Raw genomic sequence first — 15402 nt, forward strand, 5'->3', positions numbered from 1 at the left:
CTTCAAAGTAGGCGGGGTCCTTTCGAAAATGAGCCCCGTCTGGACGAGCCGCGCGGTGGCGAGCCGCGTCAATTTCGAAGTGCCATGGCCACCTGCATGCTAATGAGGCGCTGAATATGTATTTCAGCACTTCATTAGTAAACTTTGAAATGGCCATTTGCATGGCCATTTCGAAGTTTTGGGCTAGTGTAGACACAGCCTTGATGTATTTATTCTGCAATTGCCAAAATTTCCCGCCTTTACTTAATCAAAGTACCTGTTGGAGATGATAACAGCTATATTCAACTAAAAACTGCAGAATCTGGTCCTCAAATAGTGCAACAGAATGTCCAGGATTAGCACTCAGACATCATGGAGATATTCACTTACAACTGATTTGCTTAAAATTTAAAAGAAATGTGAAGGAAAAATTTAGAAGCCCAGTTCTCATTTATACCTTAAGTGTTACATGCGTAATGATTATTCATACTAATAGAAAAGTATAGGAACCTTAGTAAAAATGAGAATCAGGCCTAAAGTCTCCTTGTCTCTTGGTGTTCTCTGTCCTTATTTCCATCTCTTTCCATTTTCCCCTCCCCATTTTTGACCACTGTTATTTTTTGGTTGTTCTTTTCCTCCTTAACTCCTTTGGAATTTAAGCTTTAGTCCCCTAAAGTTAATTACAAAGCAACCATTCACTTCACTGTTACAGAATTAGACCTTTCTTATTTTCAGTTCCTACATACTACCTTTGTTTCCAGTGTTTGCCTCTCCTGATCTCAGTTCTAGTTCCTCTATTTCCCTGCAGTTTCCTTTACTATCCTCCCTACTGTACTTCATTCCTCTGCTTATTGCTTCACAATATATATGCATGAGCAGCCAGTAAGGTTAACAGCTGCCCTGGGCCCAGGGGCAAAGCATGGAGAGAGGCTCCACACCCCTAGCAGTGGCACATTTTCAGGTGGAAGGGGTGGACCCAACCACACTCAACTCTTGGCAGTGCCCAGAACACAGAGTTGCCCCCACCCCTAGCTGTTAGAAGTCATGCAGTATGACCTCACAGCGTTTCAAAGGGGCCCATAGGTCCCAGACACTGCCACCGCTACTGTGTCAGTGGCCAGGAGCTCCAGAACCCTTTGAAATGCCAGACCTCTATGAGTTGCCGCCCTTGCCACTTGTTCCCCATTGGTGAGCCTGTGAGCAGCACAGTGAAACTGGGTAGCTTTTGGTGAGATCAGAAATGCTCTTAATTTCATTTGGCTACATTCATATAGACAGGAGCAAAGCAGACCTATTGTCATTTTCTTGAATGTACCCTAGTTATAAGCCCCTAGCTGCTAGAATCTAAATACAAAATTTTTCAGGGAGAAAAAAAGTACTTGTCTACAGAGCTATAGTCAGGCCTGGTATATAGTACAGGGGATGGATTACTTGATGATGACTACCTATTCTGATCATGCTGTCTGGAAACAGCTGGCACTGACCATTGCTGGAATATACTGGGCTAGATGGACTTTGGTTTGACCAGGTATGGACATTTTTATGTTCTTAGTATAACAGAGAATTTTCTTCTCCTGTTAGCAGAAGTACTATGCTAATACCCTTTCTTATCTGCATGCCAAGAACATATGAAACATGACTCCTAGTTACAATGACTAGTATGTACAATATCCAATTATAACCTAAACACTAAAACTGTAAACATATAATTCACATCTGTACAACTGCACATTTATTTTCAACATACTTATAAAGTAATACAAAAAGAGGAAGCACAAAAATAAAAGTCAATAATGTACAAATCCATAATGCACTTACAACGCAAAAGAGAAAAACAGGTTCACATTTGTCTCTAAATGCCTGAAGGGTCACAATGCCATCAGCCTCTGCCTAAAATAAGTGCAAATAAATTACAAAATATAGATAGATACTTGAGAAATTTTACATATTTACCCTCAAACTAGAGTTCTATGGACCATCAGTAGTCCTTAAAATACTTGCTCTGTCTTAAAATTGCTTTCTGATGTAAGAAATTGGTGTATTTGCTTTTGGAATATCATAAGATCACACAAAGGAAGATTCCAATGGAAGGGAACGTGGTCCATTGTACTAATGCTCTCTGAAGATGTGGTGTACACTCTATAAAGATTTGACAATTGCTTGTAATAAAATTTATGTGCAATGACTTCTTGTTTTATTTACGTATTTTTCATATACAGTACACACAAACCCAAAAACTGTTTGATCTGATCCTGTTAAAATATGTTTGGCAAGATTTTACCACAGTATTTGTTTTAAAATAATTTGATCACAAGCACTACATTGTTGTTCAATTTACCAATGATAAAGGTACTAATTAAACGAAAACCTGACTGAAAATGTACTGAATACTTACACTTCTGGACCAGCAGAGTCCTCCGTTAATAGAGTCACTCTTGGGTGAAAGCTGTGTTTTGAATCATACAGTATAACAACTCCAAATAATAATATTGCAGATGTATACATTTAAACATGCTGATAGCAATGAACAACGTGTTTCAAAGTAAGTGCAGAGGCAGGGACAGAATTTCGCATGAAATGAGATAGTATGAACAGGCTTGATCATCTCTTATTTTAAAAGCTAAGCAGGGTTGCAAATAACCTGGATAGTAGAGGTACAGCTGAAAACTTAGGATATGAATCTGATCTCATTGTGATTTTGCATTAGTATAGCCTTATTGACTTGAGTTATATGAGATTACAATATGCTGATTGGTGTTTTGGGGTTGGTGCTACATGTTCTGTATTTATATATAAATTAATTCATACATAGGTTTGTGTATTTTAAAAGCTTTAATTATTTGAAACATATGGGATTGGATTCTTAGAATATAGGAGGAGATCTCTGGGCAAAAGAGTTGTAGGATAAAACCTCGTTGACTTGTCTATTGACATAGCAGTAGTACTGCACATTTGCATGTTGGAGAAATTATCCCTGTTAAAAGAGCCGTTGCCAACAGTCACCACATAACGATATCTGCAATTAGACAGTTTTTCTCTATGTCTACTGCTGAAGATATCAGTGGTAACTGTTGTGGTAATGTTTAGTGCATGGTGCTTTTTAATGGCTTTTGCCACAGGTAGGACACATTACTTCTGTCATCCTGCTCTTGGGGGATACAGAGAATACAACAAAAACAATTCCAAGCCGTACAAATATTATGACCTCAACAGTTCAAAATCTAGATGGAAATTCAGAAAGAACTTGTGAAACACATTAGCTGCGTCTACACGTGCACGCTACTTCGAAGTAGCGGCACCAACTTCGAAATAGCGCCCGTTGCGTCTACACGCGTCGGGCGCTATTTCGAAGTTAACTTCGACGTTAGGCGGCGAGACGTCGAAGTCGCTAACCCCATGAGTGGATAGGAATAGCGCCCTACTTCGACGTTCAACGTCGAAGTAGGGACCGTGTAGATGATCCGCGTCCCGCAACGTCGAAATTGCTGGGTCCTCCATGGCGGCCATCAGCTGGGGGGTTGAGAGATGCTCTCTCTCCAGCCCCTGCGGGGCTCTATGGTCACCGTGGGCAGCAGCCCTTAGCCCAGGGCTTCTGGCTGCTTCTGCGGCAGCTGGGGATCTATGCTGCAGGCACAGGGTCTGCAACCAGTTGTCAGCTCTGTGTATCTTGTGTTGTTTAGTGCAAGTGTGTCTGGGAGGGGCCCTTTAAGGGAGCGGCTTGCTGTTGAGTCCGCCCTGTGACCCTGTCTGCAGCTGTGCCTGGCACCCTTATTTCGATGTGTGCTACTTTGACGTGTAGACGTTCCCTCGCTGCACCTATTTCGATGTTGGGCTGAGCAACGTCGAAGTTGAACATCGACGTTGCCGGCCCTGGAGGACGTGTAGACGTTATTCATCGAAATAGTCTATTTCGATGTTGCTACTTCGAAATAAGCTATTTCGATGTTGGCTGCACGTGTAGACGTAGCCATTTAGCTTTAGTGTATTAGATTGCAGCTGCCATTTTATTATGTCTTCTGGTTGAAAATTTTCTCAAAACCGTTTTTAATCTATTTGATTTTCAGCTTCCCCCTCTTTATTCCTTCTGAAATATAACATAAAAAAGGAAAAAATTACTGACCATCTGAGAAGTGAGGAGCACCCAGAACTCTGATGGCCATCAGTGGGAACTGTGGGTGCTCACACTTTCGAAAGCCAGGCTACATGGTTATACAATACTAAGACTTGCATTTTTACACATGCAAGTCAGTATTCTCAGAGATAATGTTCCCATGGGAACCTCAACTCTATTCCACAGTATATATGCATGAGTGTCCTTCATTACACTACTGTTTAGTGTGTCTTTTCCCTAATAGATCTGTATGGTCCTAGGTTATCCCTTATAGAGCCTTCCCTATCTATTATAAAGTCTGATTTTCCTCTTTTAAGGAGACATGCAGAAAAAGGGACAAGCAAACTAAAATCACCACTGACTCTATAGATACTCAGATACTATGATGATAGGTACCTATAAATGAATATATTTGGCACTGAAGTTTAAATATAATTTATATCCTTACCACAGCAAAATGCAGAAGATCATCTTCACCATGTTCATTTTTCAGTTTTCTGAATAAATTTACCACAGCTTTGCAAGGCCCACACCAAGCTTGATAAACATCTATTACTGAAAGTATAAAAAAATTAAAATTAAACTCATCCATTTGCTGCAGTTTAAGAAGCATTTTGTGCATGTACGGGGTAGTCTTGGGAATGGTGTTGGCACACATGCATTTCTAAATCCACTTCTGGTATTTTTTCTTTTGTATCTAGCAGCCCTGTGACCAGAAGGATGCCAAATATTCAAATATTCTGGATAATAGATAGGTATACCTAGCAATGCATGAAACTAAAGAAAAACAAGATTAGATATTCAGAAACAAGCAAAAATGCATGCAGAGCACTTTATTTACCAATAACAGTAGCACTGTACAATGTAAACTTATACTGTATTTGCTGTATTTATTTTCATTATACTGTACTTACAGAAAATGTAAAGAAAGGTTACTCACCGTAGTAACGGTGGTTCTTCGAGATGTGTCCCCGTGGGTGCTCCACATTAGGTGTTGGGCTCGCCTGGCACCACAGATCGGATCTTCCAAGCAGTTTCTGCCGGACCGTGCATGCGCCAGTGCGCACCGCTCCCTTGCGCGCTCCTGGCCACGTGCGCGATCCGGTCCCCGCCAGTTCCTTGACCAACCGCCTCGGATGCTCCTGCAAAACACTAAACAGAGATCCGAAGCGGGGAGGATGGGCGGGTAGTGGAGCACCCACGGGGACACATCTCGAAGAACCACCGTTACTACAGTGAGTAACCTTTCTTTCTTCTTCGACTGTCCCCGTGGGTGCTCCACATTAGGTGACTACCCAGCAGTAACCCAAGATAGGAGGTGGGTAATCGGATCATGTACAGCTTGTCCCCGAGAGGACCGCTGTCGAGAGCTGGGTATCCTCTTGGAATACCCTGTGAAGTGCGCAGTGCTTGGCGAAGGTGTCATAGGATGACCAGGTCGCCGCTCTGCAAATGTCCTTTAGCGCAACGCCCTTGAAAAAGGCTGTTGATGCCGCCACCGCCCTAGTGGAGTGAGCCCTGGGCGGGGCCAGTAAAGGAGTCTTCTTGAGTTCGTAGCACATTTTTATGCAGGATACAATCTGCTTCGAGATTCTCTGCGAAGAGAGACCTTCTCCTTTCGATTTGGAAGCGAGAGAGACCAGGAGTCTATCCGTTTTCCAGATGGGCTTGGTCCTGTCTATATAGAAGGCCAGCGCCCTCCTCATGTCCAGGAGGTGTAGGCGCGCCTCTTTGTTAGAGTTATGAGGCTTTGGATAAAATGAGGGTAAAACAATAGGTTCGTTAATATGAAACTCTGAAGAAACCTTAGGAACAAAGGCTGGATGCAGCCGTAGAGTCACCGCCTCCTTGGAAAAAACAGTGTAGGGTAGCGTTGCCATAACTGCTGCAAGCTCGCTCACCCTGCGAGCTGACGTGATTGCGAGAAGGAAGGTCGTCTTTATCGTAAGGAGGCAGAGGGAAACCGTGGCTAAAGGCTCGAACGGTGGTCCCGTTAGCGCATTAAGCACCAGGTCCAAGTTCCACGCAGGTGGAAGCAGTTTCCGAGGGGGGTATAGGTTTACCAACCCTCTGAGGAAACTGGTAACCATGGGATGGGCGAACACCATGTGCCCTTCCTCTTCGTGTCTGAACGCCGAAATGGCGGCAAGGTGGACCTTTAACGAGGATAGTGAGAGTCCTCCTCTCTTGAGGTCCAGTAGATACTCTAATATTACAGGTATAGGCACCGAAGGGGGGGCAAGCTGTTTGGTAGAACACCATGCCGTGAAGCGAGTCCATTTCTGCTTGTAGGTCTTCCTGGTGGAAGTCCTCCTGCTACTTTCTAGGACTTGTTGCACTTCCTCCGTACATGTGCTCTCTAGGGAGCTGAGCCATGGATTAACCACGCTTGTAGTCGCAGGCCTTGGGGGTGCGGATGCACTATGGACCCCTGGGCTTGCGTGAGCAGATCTGGCGCCACCAGAAGGGGCATCGGTGGACGGTTCGACATGCGCAGGAGTAGGGGGAACCATTGCTGTCGATCCCACGTTGGGACTATCAGGATCATTCGGGCTCCTTCCCTCCTGGCTTTCTGCAAGACTTTGTGGATCAGCACTGTGGGAGGAAAAGCGTAAAGCAGGGGGCCCCTCCAGGAGATCGCGAATGCGTCCCCCAGGGACCCCCGTCCCAGTCCTGCCCTGGAGCAGAATCGTGGGCACTTCTTGTTGTGTTGAGTGGCAAACAGGTCTATCTGGGGAAAGCCCCATGCGTGAAAAATCGGTCGTAGCAGATCGTGACGGATCTGCCACTCGTGCGTGAGTGCGAAACGCCTGCTCAGCTGGTCTGCCTTCACATTGTGAGCGCCTGGTAAGTACGAGGCTTTCAAGGTTATATTGTTGGCGATGCACCAGTTCCACAACCGGACTGCTTCCGCACATAAGGCACGGGACCGAGCTCCTCCTTGCCGATTTATATAAAACATGGTGGAGGTATTGTCTGTACTGATCCCGACTACTTTGCCTTGTATATGGTCTCGAAAGTGTCTGCAGGCGTTGAACACTGCTCTGAGCTACAGTATCTTTATGTGCAGTGACTGTTGTGTTGAGGACCACAGTCCTTGAGTCACCTCTTCGCCCATGTGTGCTCCCCACCCTATGTGGGAGGCATCTGTAGTAAGAAAAACCGATATTTGTGGTTGGTGGAAGGGTACCCGTTAGCATGTTCTTGGGGTTTACCCACCATTGCAGGGATTTGCACACGTCTGTTGTGGGCGACACCACCCTGTGAACGGTGTGTGCTGCCGGTTTGTATACGCTCGCCAGCCAGCGCTGCATGCTGCGCAGGTGTAACCTGGCGTTCTGTACTACGAACGTTGCTGCTGCCATGTGGCCCAGCAGCTGTAAGCACGTCAGAACCGGCACCGTAGGGCTGAAGGTGATGACTTGCACGAGGGAGCCGATGGCCCGAAAGCGTGTCTCTGGTAGATACACTCTCACTGTAATAGAATTTATGCGTGCCCCTATGAACTCTATGTCCTGTGTGGGGTCTATCTTTGATTTTGCCAGATTGATAACCAGGCCGAGCGAAGAGAACGTGCCTGCTGTGACACGTATCATGCGTAGTACTTCCTCCTTCGAGGCCCCTTTGAGTAGGCAGTCGTCCAGATACGGGAATATAAATACCCCCTGTCTGTGCAGGTAGGCTGACACCACTGCCAAGGTCTTGGTGAAGACTCTGGGGGCCGAGGAGAGGCCAAACGGTAGGACCTTGTATTGAAAATGTTCTTTGCCTACCATGAACCGGAGGAATCGTTTGGTGAGCCGGATGGATAGTTACGTGAAAATACGCGTCTTATAAGTCGAGGGCTGCGAACCAATCTCCATCATCCAGTGCCGTAAGGATGTAGGCGATTGTGATCATCCGAAAGCATTGCTTGCGCAGGTACCGGTTGAGGCCTTGAAGATCTAAGATGGGCCTCCAGCCTCCTGTCTTTTTCTCCGTGAGGAAGTACCTCGAGTAGAACCCTTTCCCTTGCAGTTGCTCCGGCACTCTTTCCACTGCCCCTATGAGCATGAGATGGTCTACCTCCTGCTTGAGCCTCGCTACGTGGGAGGCCTCCTGGAGGTGGGGCCTGGGTGGAGGTCGTGGCGGTGGGAGCGACTGGAAGGGGATGGCGTACCCCGTGGCTATGATCTCCAGCACCCATTTGTCTGTGGTGATCCTTTGCCACTGGTCGTAGAATGGTCGGAGGCGATGGTGGAATAACAGCTTCGGATGACCTTGTGCGATGGTAGTGATGGCACAGCCCTGGATCTGTGTGTCAAATTTGTGGCCTTTGGCCCTGCCTCGAGGACGCACGGCTCTGTTGGGAACGCTGCCTGGGAGTTCTGTACTGCTGGTGCTGTTGATGTCGCCCTTGCTCGTAACCCCTGTGGTACTGGGGACGCTGTGGCTGGTACTGGTACTGTCTTTGTTGAGGGTAGTACTTTTTCTTTCTGTATGGAGGGGTGTAAATCCCCAGGGTCCTAAGTGTGGCTCTTGAATCTTTACTGGAATGAAGGACCGAGTCAGTTGATTCAGCAAACAGCTTCTGCGTGTCGAAGGGAAGATCGACGATCTTTGCCTGCAGATCCCTCGGTGTACCCGAAGTCTGGAGCCAGGACTCCCTTTGCATCACCACTGCCGTAGCTGTGGAGCGTGCTGCTGTGTCCGCAACATCCAGGGCGATCTGAACTCCCATCCTCGAGGCCGCGTAGCCTTCTTGCACGACGGCCTTGAGCACCGGTTTCTTGTCCTCTGGAAGTGAGTCCATGAGGGAGGTTAACCTAGTGTAGTTGTCGAAATTGTGGTTCGCTAGATGCGCTGCGTAATTTGCCATTCGCAACAGTAGTGTGGAGGAGGAGTAGACCTTTCTGCCGAACAGCTCTAGCTTCTTGGCATCTTTGTCTGTTCCCCCTGTCTTGAATTGAGATGTCTTTGATCTTTGTTGCGACGACTCTACCACCAAGGAATTTGGTTGTGGGTGGCTGAACAGGAACTCCATGCCCTTCGCCGGCACGAAGTATTTCTTGTCCGCTCTCTTGTGGACAGGCAGAATAGTCGCAGGGGTCTGCCATATCGTAGTGGCGGACTCCAAGATTGCTTCGTCAAGCGGTATTGCTATTTTGGAGGAGGCCGGAGGTCTCAGATTTTTGATGAGCTTATGGTGTTTCTCTTGCACCTCTGCTGTCTGGATGCCTTGCGTGAAGGCCACCCTTTTAAACAGCTCTTGAAACTGTTTGAGATCGTCCGGAGGATGGACGTCCCCCGGGGCCGTAGCCCCATCCGGGGAGGAGAGCGAGGAACCACTAGGATACGCCTTTCTGGACCCTTCCGGTTCCTGTTGGCGATGGTACATCCGCTCACTGGAAGCTTGCGAGGGAAAATCTCGGGGTTCCATAACCATTTCCCCCTGAGATACTTGAGTCTCTGTCCCCGTTCGCGATTGCCCTCGGGGATACGGGACCGCCTGTGGGGATCTTTCCCTGGTAGAATGCCGGTGGTGTCTATGCCCTGCGTGATAGGGACGACCATGGCAGCATGGGCACTGTTCTTGGGAAGGTGACCTGGACCACTCCCTTGGTGCGTACCCCCTGCGTCTGGGGGAGCGAGATTGTTGAGAGACATAGGACACTGGAGAGAGCGATTTGTGATAGTACTCCAGCGGCTCAAACCCCAAGAAGGGTGAAGGTGGTCCCAGCCAGGGCGAGGCTGGTTGTAAAAATGGAGACGGGGCTCCGGGTAGGCTAGGGGGGACCCCTGTCTTCTAGTTGGAGTCCACAGCATGAGCGGAGGGCTGAGAGGAAGCAACTCTGCAGCCCTGTCTGGAGAGGGGCTGCGGTGCCTTGTTTTCTGTGCAGCCTTCCCCGTCCCTTGAGGGGGTGGCTCCGCCCCCTGACGTGCAGGGGATCTCGGCCCCGTCTGCACCGCGCTCGGCACGCTCTTGGGCGGTGCCGCGTGGGCGGTGTCCTCCGGTGCCTGCAGGCTGCGCGCCTGCACGCTCTGCACCGCCGGTTCCCCGGGGGTCGGTGCCACTGCCTGCGGTGCCGCTGGTACCAGCGCTTGTTTAGCTGCCACCTTGCCTGCGATGCGGGGCGGCTGTTTGATCATCGGAGGCTGAGCCGCCTCCATGTGGCTCTCCGTGCCGCCGGCGATCAGCTGTTGCTGCGGCTGGGGGCTGTGCGCTCCTCCCGTCCCGCTCGCTGTTGCTGCCGGCAGGGATCGGGTTGGGGAGACTTTCCTCCGTTTTTGCGCTGATGGGGTGAGGGAGGCAGCTTTCCTTTTATGGGCCCCGGAGGGTCCCTCCTGCTGCGGCTGCTCCGGCACATCTGGCTGGAGGGCCTTGTCGAATAGCAGCATTTTAAGCCGCATCTCCCTGTCCTTCCTTGCTCTGGCTGTTAATTTTGCACAGAAGGAGCATTTCTGCGTGACATGGGACTCCCCAAGGCACCTTATACAGTGACTGTGCCCATCAGACGCTGGCATTGCCTCTCGGCAAGACTCACATTTCTTGAATCCTGAAGAGGACATTGTTGGTGAGTCTTTTAGTTGTTAATGGGGTACACAGCACCTTCTCTGTGCTGTTTTTCCCCCTCTCGGATAGCCTGCCGCGGCAGGAGGGCTAATGGCCCTAGGCTCCTGGCCTCCGGTGCTCCGCTTGTTACTAGGACTGGACTGAATTCCATCGCGCTTGTTGTTTCTTGTTTTTTTTTTAAAATAACAACTGGCTAACTTAACAATAGACTAAGAACTTGAAAACTTTAAAGAAAACAGCTAAAACCATTGAATACGCTAACTTGGCCGTAGCCTAGTCGGATTCCGTCTGCAGCCGACGGTGGTTAAGAGGAACTGGCGGGGACCGGATCGCACACGTGGCCAGGAGCGCGCAAGGGAGCAGCGTGCACTGGCACATGCGCGGTCCGGCAGAAACTGCTTGGAAGATCCGATCTGCGGCACCGGGCGAGCCCGACACCTAATGTGGAGCACCCACGGGGACACTCGAAGAAGAACTAAAATTTACTTATGGATAAAATGCTGGTTATTTGAGACTTCTGGATGACAGAATGCTGGATATGTAAGAGTTTACTGTATCTCCCAAATAATTTTGGCTTCAGCTTAAATATCTTAATCTGTAAGTCTGTTTACTTATTTACATAGTGGAGGGGAATGTAACAAATATATGAAATTCTCCTTCCCTATCTCTTTGTCTTGGTTGCCCTTTCTTCCCTGTACCCTCTGTTAGTTGCACTCCCTCCTTTGGCCCTTTTATTGGTTGTCATTTTCCATGCCCTAATCCTTTTTTGTGGGCAGTTTCCCTCCTTCCTATCAGGTATGCTGTCTCTCTCTTTCTCAATCTTACTCACTACCCATTGGTTCTCACTCCTCCCCAATCCCTTCACCTACTATATGTTCTTCTTTAAGACAGCATCTCCAGTTCATACAAACTAAGGGAAGTGGAAAATACACACAGTGTATAAAGTACATACTTAAAAGCACTCAGTTTATAACACAATTGCTTCTGTCTTAGATCAGATACAATTGTGTATTAATAGCAAACTCAAACTCATTCTGCTGGTTACTTCAATTTAAAAAAACAACCTGACCCATCACAGCTTTTACCTACTTCTTCCCAGACATGAAGTAAATTTAGAATGTTTTTTTCTAAGTACCTATGCATGATATCAAGTATGGATTAAATTCACAGCTTTCAAAAGGAATATGTGAAAGGCACTCATCACTGCAGAAACTTTTTGTGTTTAATAGCAAGCAAACACAATGCATCAAGCCTTTGCATCTTTCATGTGATTGGGCTGATGAATATCGTGACAATTTCAAAATGGTCAGTGACAGGCACAGTTAAGTGTTACTTGAAGTAAGAGCCATGAGGTTTTAGTTCCAGAAACTCCTTTCATACTCAACAGGAGAGTTGAGAGGAAGACATGGAAAGTCTTTCTTCCGCTTTACTCAGGGCTCATTAGGCCTCAATTGGAGTACTGTGTCCAGTTCTGGGTACCGCATCTCAAGAAAAATGTGGAGAAATTGGAAAAGGGCCAGAGAAGAGCAACAAGAATGATTAAAGGTCTAGAGAACATGAGCTATGAGGGAAGACTGAAAGAACTGGGCTTGTTTAGTTTAGAAAAGAGAAGACTTAGAGGGGACATGACAGCGGTTTTCAAGTACCTAAAAGAGGGTTACTAGGAGGAGGGAGAAAAATTGTTCTCCTTGGCCCCTGAGGATAGGACAAGAACCAGTGGGCTTAAACTGCAGCCAAGGAGATTTAAGTTGTACATTAGGAAAAACTTCTTGTCAGGGTAGTTAAAAACACTGGAATAAACTGTCTAGGGAACTTGTGAAATCTCCATCACTGGAGTTATTTAAGAGCAGGTTAGATAGACATCTATTGGGGATAGTCTAGACGGTGCTTGGTCTTGCCGAGAAGGCAGGGGACTAGACTCGATGACCTCTTGAGGTCCCTTCCAGCCTAGTGTTCTATGATTCTACAGGTTTATGGAGTGCCAGTAATCAAAAATCCAGGCTGTAAGCTTTTGAAGCTATTGTGGTGTAGATACAGTGCAGCCCTCTGTTTTGCTCCCAATATAGGAGTGTGAATTTAAAAAAAAAGATAAAAACGCACACATTTCATTACTTGAGATTAATAGAAAAAATAATAGTACCTGTTACACCTTTAGTTAGCAACATTTCATCCCATTGACTTTGATTGGTTATTACAGCCTGAGATAAAACAAACCCAGAATTTAGTATCTCTAAAAATGTCAACAATGCTATTGAATGCTAGAACTCAAATAACAAACAGGATTTATACCTGTAGTTGAACTTCTTTCTTCTTTCCTGCCATTTTCCTGTGATTAAGTGAAACACAGTAAAACATAAAACACTTCTAAAAGGTACTGTTATTGCTTTATAAGTTTAGCTCCATATAAATTCAGGCTTGGGCAACAGATTTACACAAAATACTGTTTCTGCACAGTACCATTCAACTGGCCAGATGCTCAGCTGGTTTAGGTCGGTTTAACACCACTCAAGTCAATGGGGATATATCTGTATACATCAGCTGAGCTAACCTGACTGGTACCACCCAAGGATCCTACTTTGACATTCACTATTTCTAAAAATACTTCAAACATTGGAAACAACATTAAGAAATTCATATTGTCGACATATTGCCTTCAGGACATTTTAATCCCTATGTTATTCTAACTCTCATAGCTCTTCTGAGACTGCCTACAAGGGCACTATGTGGAACTGAAGCTGCTTTAATGTGAAGATATTTCCACTAAGTACTGGAGTATGAGCTTTAACTCAAATGGCATTGTGATGGAGTTCAGGGGTCCCCAAACACTGCACCCCATCTGCAGGCAGGAACGACTCTCACTCAGCAGGTAGAAGAGGAAGTTTATTAGTCAACAGAGGCATAGCTCAGCAGAGAGGTGTCAGTACAGCAGGCAGAGACAGTCATTCCAGCCCATCCTGGGGAGACGAGCCCAAGAGGTGCCCATCTGGGGTCTAGCTTCCCCCCATCCAGTCTGGCTGCCTTCCAACTCTCTGTCCCCCCAGCTTCTAACTGCCACCCCGCAAATCAAACCCAGCTCCGCTCCTCCCTGCTGTTTGTTCAGGTCAGAGGTGTTTCCTGCCAGCTTAGGTTACAGCCCCAGGGGATCATCCTTAGCCATAGTGAGCTGCTCTGCCTGTGACACACACATGTCCAGCCTGACTCTCTCACATGCACCCCCCCACTTCATCACAGGCATCAAATCAAATTTTCTGTCACTGATCATCTGGTGGTCTCATTTCATTTCTTAGTGCAACGATAGTCCACTTGACAAAAATCACCACCTAAGAATCACCCTTGTTGACAGTATCACCCCAAAAATCAAACAGCGAATATGCATGTTCACAGAACGGTCCTGTTTTGTCCCTTCTGTAATCAGTCCCTTCAAGCTAAGGATGAGACATATTGCCTGATGGGAGAAATCTTGTGCTTCTGGACAGTATCTGTTCTATGGAAAAGAAAACTTCGCTTTCTGGGTCTATCACCTAATTTTTTTAACTAAACTAAGCTAAACTAAAAGTATTGTTTTATTGAAAGAACTTCAAATCAGGCAGGGAGATTGTATTGCCATGTGGACGTTATATTCACATCTAGGCATTTTATCTCCACCTTTACGCTATCCCAAATAGCTTAGGGAGTTGGTGCATAAAAACCCACCAGATCATGACATTGAATTATGAATTTCCCAATGTTAGTAACTAGTATTTACCAGATTTGGTTTATTCCTGCTTGTCAACCAGTATCACTATACCATCAGGAGAATTACACTGTTACACCTTCCCCTTTAATAATAGCTCCATAATACATACAGCATAGCAACATATGTACATATACTCCCCAACTCAAAACACGTGCCAACACATACATCCAAACTTCAGTGCACACACATAATATGCTGCCACACACAAATACATAAACTGACTGGCACATATGACAATGCTGAAATATGAATATACAATTTCCTTCACATGCAGATGTAAAAAATGCCAAGTCACAACCACCTGACAAAGCATATTCCTACACTAACACACACTGGCTACGTCTACACTAGCCCCAAACTTCCAAATGGCCATGCAAATGGCCATTTCAAAGTTTACTAATGAAGCGCAGAAATGCATATTCAGCACTTCATTAGCATGCGGGCGGCCGCGGCGCTTTGAAATTGACGCGCCTCGCCGCCACGCAGCTCGTCCCGATGGGGCTCCTTTTCGAAAGGATCCCGCCTACTTTGAAGTCCCCTTATTCCCATGAGCTCATATGCATTTCAGCGCTTCATTAGTAAACTTCAAAATGGCCATTTGCGTGGCCATTTCGAAGTTTGGGGCTAGTGTAGACACGGCCAGTAATATCCTGACAAAATATATCATGTGACAAATTGCCCCTCCGAGACATGCCAGAGACCCACAATACCCTGAAATTCAGTTGTTCTGCTATGTACATTCCGACACACGTTCTCTACCACACAGTGCATTAGCACAGACATATACTCAACATCACATGTATGTTAACAAATGCACATGCAGAGAACACTGACAAATAACAGTGATGCACCCACTCCGTGTACACAGCATGCACTGAGGGATACATCATCACACACCCATACACATTCACTTACATACATACAGGCAATGTTAACACACACACATATACACAAACAATATGCCAGCAGACTTAGGGTCCCAAGAAGCTCCAGATGCTCCCAGTTTAATATTTCCCCCCAAAA

At 46.6% G+C, this 15402-nt stretch overlaps 1 protein-coding gene across 1 annotated transcript in view; it reads right to left on the reverse strand.

Annotated features, from left to right (window-relative positions):
* The window catches only part of NME8 (NME/NM23 family member 8), a 55541-nt gene extending 42576 nt beyond the window's left edge, over positions 1-12965 (reverse strand). Inside the window, exons 1-4 of the mRNA XM_074985486.1 lie at positions 12933-12965; positions 12784-12841; positions 4539-4645; positions 1798-1869 (exon numbers count right to left, since the gene is read on the reverse strand). Coding sequence (XP_074841587.1) covers positions 1798-1869; positions 4539-4645; positions 12784-12841; positions 12933-12965 — 270 coding nt within the window. The remainder of the gene's footprint in view (positions 1-1797; positions 1870-4538; positions 4646-12783; positions 12842-12932) is intronic.
* Positions 12966-15402: the final 2437 nt, after the last annotated feature.

The sequence above is a fragment of the Carettochelys insculpta genome, chromosome 2 (genome assembly GCF_033958435.1).
Source record: "Carettochelys insculpta isolate YL-2023 chromosome 2, ASM3395843v1, whole genome shotgun sequence".
Taxonomy (NCBI): domain Eukaryota; kingdom Metazoa; phylum Chordata; order Testudines; family Carettochelyidae; genus Carettochelys; species Carettochelys insculpta.